The sequence below is a fragment of the Sinocyclocheilus grahami genome, unplaced genomic scaffold (genome assembly GCF_001515645.1).
Source record: "Sinocyclocheilus grahami isolate Dianchi unplaced genomic scaffold, SAMN03320097.WGS_v1.1 scaffold289.1, whole genome shotgun sequence".
In the NCBI taxonomy this organism is placed as follows: domain Eukaryota; kingdom Metazoa; phylum Chordata; class Actinopteri; order Cypriniformes; family Cyprinidae; genus Sinocyclocheilus; species Sinocyclocheilus grahami.
The window spans coordinates 864,322-869,390 of record NW_015505468.1 but is presented as its reverse complement, the minus strand read 5'-3'; the positions used below and the strand labels follow the sequence as shown (position 1 = coordinate 869,390).

The following is a 5,069-nucleotide window of genomic DNA, read 5'->3' as shown; positions in this document are numbered from 1 at the left end:
ATCTGGGATAGTCTCCAGAGTGTTTGAGTGCATATTTCCACTGTCCAGCAGTGAGGTTCAGGTTTATCCTGCAGTACAGGGGTCTGGTCTGATTTAAGGAAATGAGGAAAGCACTAATTATGTAGAGCTATGAAAAAGTAATTGGTGGAAGAAATATGAGTTACTTCAGTAAAATACTTTCAGTAACTACTATTAGCACATTGAGGGAAAAATGCATGCATTTTAAAACCTTAAGTAAAAGTATTATCCTTCATACTGTAATGTACTTAAGGTATGAAGCGTAAAAGTAGCCTATGTATTCTGCAGAAACAACTATATATGATGGTCTTGCATTAGTATTACTGCTTCACTACAGTGTACTGTATGTTGCATTTTACTTCTGAATATGTTCAAGGTTGTTACATTTAAAATACTTTATATAGGCCTACTGTTGGGCAGTTTAATGAACAACAGTGCATGATATTGTAAAGGACCATGTTTTTGTATTGTAGCTGTCCTGAGAAAAAAATATCATTTGTATGTGAATACTTATGGAATGTATTTCGTTACACTCCACCACTTTGTTATTTTGGAGATGAAACAAATAAAGTTTATTGCTAAGTTGCTACAACTGCAAACCATATCAAGGCTGCTTTCGAAGCACTCGGACCGGTCTAGCCTACGGAGGACTCTTCTTGTTGCCTAGCAACTTTGTCAGCTGCAGTAGACGAGTGGCAGTAATGTTTGTAAGTTAACTTTTTATATTCAGCTGCATAAAACTAAACCGGGTTGAAAACCTGTTTAAATATGTTCACCATGGCCCATTTATGTACATAATAATCAATAATGGAATAAACAACAAATCACATTTTGGTAAGATGTAAGTCGACATTTAATCTCTTTATATTTTGTATTTTTTCACGTCATTACAATATTAAAGTAAGTCTTACATTTAAAGTGTAATTCGGTAATTAAAAGTCAAGAACTAACAATTCAGGTTCCAGTTATTTTCGTTTTCATTAACAAATAACATATATGGCAGCTCTCTTCTCGCACCGTTGCCACGCGACAGGCGCATTAATCGGGAACACCTGCTGGCGCAATCAGGAAATTCTGCGAAGGCTAGACTCGGAGCGTCCTCCGAAGGATGCGGTCTTTGAATTGGGACACAGCTATGGACTTCCTCTCTCTCACTGCCGAGTATTGTATAGCATTTATCACTCTCATAGCAATAGCTACTCTACGGAGCCTGTCTAGTTTTCATAGCCTTATCTTCGTTTTGCCTTGTCTGTTTTCTCGTATCCTGATCTTTGCCTGTGTTTCTCAGATTCCTTCTCTCGTCTTGCCCTATTCGGATACTGTTTGCCCCTGCCTGGACCTTTGCCTTGTACATGGATTTATCCCTCTAGTCTCGCCCTGTTGATTCTGTTCGCTGATCGTAGACCCACGCTAGCCCTAGGAATTTTCTTGTGTCTTGCCCTTATATACCTGTTGCCATTGTCTGACCCTTGCCTGTTTCTAACCATGTCTGTTAATAAAGCTTTGCACTTGGATCCGCACGTCTCGTCAGCCCCGTAACAGTATAATTAAGTCAGAAATGCAAAGCTCACGTACAGTATAAAACATAAGCAGCATGGCTAGTTAACATAAAGTAACTATGATAAATAATTCTAAAACAAGTATTAATCTTAGTTATTTTTTAAGTTCAACATCTACCTCACTATGTGGGAATATTTGCATAACGCCGCCCAAAAGTGCTGTGGATCACCGGATCAGCTTTCACCGTTTTCACTGCTCCTTCACCGGGACCGCCGTTCTCGACCCCGTCGCCTCAGCTCACTCTTGCCTGGCTTCAGCTCACGCTAAGCCGAGACTTTCGCTCATGCTAGGCCGCTGTGTTTTTCATTGTGAAAGCGAAAATACTTTGTTTGGTCTTCCAAAAGAGGACGATATCTGCTTTGTCATGCCTGGAGCTGATCTGTGCTGGTCGCTGAGGGAATACATCAACTTAGTGCTGTGGATCGCTGGCACATTTTATGGAGGACTGTTTACTGATCCTGGGAGAGTAACGTTAGACTAAAATGCCGGCAGTTCTGACTCATGTAAGTACGTTTTCTTTTATCATTTGCCACTGATGATTCAAACGCAAGTTTTGGGCAGTAGAGTAGCACTTGTTGTTTGTCATTTCTCTGATCACAAATGCAGACAGAGTTTTATGTTTACGATGCAATGCAACGCAACGCGTAAAAAGACAGTATAAGTCATTATAATTGGTAATTATGTCCCCACTGGATGCAACAAATGCCTCGTTTGTAATGGGTTTTAATGTTTTTGTGTCGTCGCTCCGGCTGGGACATGCCATCACAGTATGGTGAGGGGCGTAAAATTTCCGTCTCATGCTTAAGGTATTCGGCCAATCACAACGCACTGGACAGCTGGCCAATCACAGCACACCTCGCTTTTTCAGACCGATGAGTTTTGTAAAAATCGATGAGTTTCAAAAAGGCGGGGCATAGAGGAGAAACAATAATGTACAGTATATGGAAAATAATGTGTTTTTTTTTACTTTAAACCGCATAAACACATTTCATTACACCAAATACACCAAATAATGTTCTTTTTAGCAGCATCATATGACCCCTTTAAGGCACAGATCTATGGACTTGAGGGGAAAGTGGACACACACCTGAGGATAGCCATGTTCATCAGATATCTGGAACAGGTAAATGTTTTCTTTCAAAGATTTCTTCTTCAGCAACAAGGTGAAGACCAGGGTGAACTCCTCTGGAAGTCCATGAGGAAACACTTGACTGAGGAGACAAGCATGCGGTTAGACTGCAGTACACGTACAAACAAATAAATGTGGAGCAGCTGGTCGTAAGAGTAAAGAAACAGTCTGAATGCTAGCAGAAGGGGGAGTATCTCTGTATTAATGGTGCTGTGGATACAGATATAGGGATAACCCCCTGACACTCATTTTGAAAAGAATTGCAGCTCAGCAAACCTCATCTTCATTCTCAACTTCTATCTCTCACTAGATAAACAGTTTGCCTGCCTCTTGGTGGGTCAAGGGCAGGCAAACTCCAGGAATGTGTTTACCATCCCAAATACACACACGCACACACATACTGTAGACTCAGTACTGGAGTTTATTCACACACAAGTCATGGAACAACGGGAAGCTGATCATAAGCACATAAACATGCATAAATAACACGCACAACAATGAGCAGGTAGCGTGTTTGTCTCTAAACAAGATGACAATGATTTATAACAGAGATCTGGAATCCAAAGTAATAACAGTGAGGCTGGCCTCCTCAAGGAAAAAATTAAATCGGGACTAAACACGAGAGAGAGAGAGAGAGAGAGAGAGAGAGAGAGAGAGAAAGAAAGAGAGAATGAAACTTGCACTTTTGCACAGGATGAAACTTGTTATGACAGGAAATGAGTTGCATATCCCTTTTGAAGATTTCTTGTTGATATTGCTCAACAAAACTACTCCACTGAAAGGGCCATCATAAATCAAATATTAATGATTTTTTATTTCATTATTAGAGTTCAATTTAGCAGGTCTATTGAGAATAGAGGTGCATGATTGATATATTGGTGGCAAGTAACTAGGAAAGTTCAATTATTGTTATCAATGGAATTAATGGAATTACAGCCAATATGTTTAGCCAATATTTTATTGTGGCAGTTTTTTCACATGATTTTTTACAATATGTGTGACCTAAACTACCTCATGTGCATGGTGTACTGTAAATGCATTACACCATGCACTACACACTATAAAACTGCAGTGTTTTTAGCCAAATTTGTGTCACGTTGCTCTGTGATCATTATCTTGAGAATTACACTTTGTTGTGATATGTTTGGGCACATTTTAATTGGCATCATCTGCTAAAAGTGACAAAATCCCATTTTTTATTTTTGTTAATATTTCTTTAAAATAGCTATTTTAAAATATTATATATTTTTTAATAGCTTTAACTCTTTTGAAATGTATTGCGTTTAAACCAATGTCACTTTTAAATCAATGGACCAATCAGAATCTAAGAAATAAGCATTTTTTATACAGACAAGCCATGTGTTTATATTAGCAATAATGTATAGGAGCTAATACTCCACTACTGTCAAGTGGATTTTAATGGACAAACGGCTCTTCTTCTTTCTTTTTTTTTAAGAAATGTTATGCATCATGAGTTCCATAAAAATATCAAGCAGCACAATTTGTTTTCAACAATGATAAAAATAAGAAATGCTTATTGAAGCATATCATAATTATTTCTGAATGATAATTCAATCAAATACAATTATTTATAATTGTAAGAGCTGCTTAAAATTTTATTTAAATTTTAATAATATTTCACAATAATACTTTGTTGTATTTTAAATGAAATAAATATAGCCTAGGTGAGCACTACTTTCAAAAACATAAACAAATGGTACTCTATGTGAATAAATCTAATATGCTTGTTGTATTCTACTAGCTGAGACCTTTTTATTGATATATAATACATAACATGATTTGTGTTATATTCTTAGTAAATACTGTTATGATTATTATGATCCTATTTCAGACGTGTTGGTCATATCGCCTATATTAATTGTTATTAATAAAGTTTTTTTTTTAAATTGCTAAAGTTCAGAGCTTTTAAAATCGTTTATTTGGTGTCAAGCGGGCAGTTTTTAATTAATTAGCTAATTACTTAGAAAAACCACAAAGCTTCATTATCAGCATCAGCCACAAAAAGACGCTGATTATCAGTTATTCTTATCAGCCCCCAAAATTTGTTGTACTTCTTCTTGGACACAAATCCAAAGACCTGAGTAAACACACTCAAACCTATACACTCCATCTCTCTCCCAGGTGAGGTGAAATTTAAGATAAAGGAATGCAATGTTAGACAGTTCTATTACAAGCCAAGTCTAAGCTAAGAGAATGACTAACACAGAGGTGGCCGTACAATTTAAACACCATCTGCTGCTATCAAATATCAGAGACCAGCTGACAAGACTTTACATTGAACTTTATCTCAAAGACAATGTAGGAGACCATTTATAGAGGACATATACCCACCCCCCCCCCC

The 5,069-nt window shown here is 37.3% G+C and overlaps 1 protein-coding gene across 1 annotated transcript in view; it reads right to left on the bottom strand.

Moving 5' to 3' along the window:
• The window catches only part of LOC107600680 (collagen alpha-1(XVI) chain-like), a 74,568-nt gene that overhangs the window by 49,414 nt on the left and 20,085 nt on the right, over nt 1–5,069 (bottom strand). Inside the window, exon 6 of the mRNA XM_016292636.1 lies at nt 2,666–2,789. Coding sequence (XP_016148122.1) covers nt 2,666–2,789 — 124 coding nt within the window. The remainder of the gene's footprint in view (nt 1–2,665; nt 2,790–5,069) is intronic.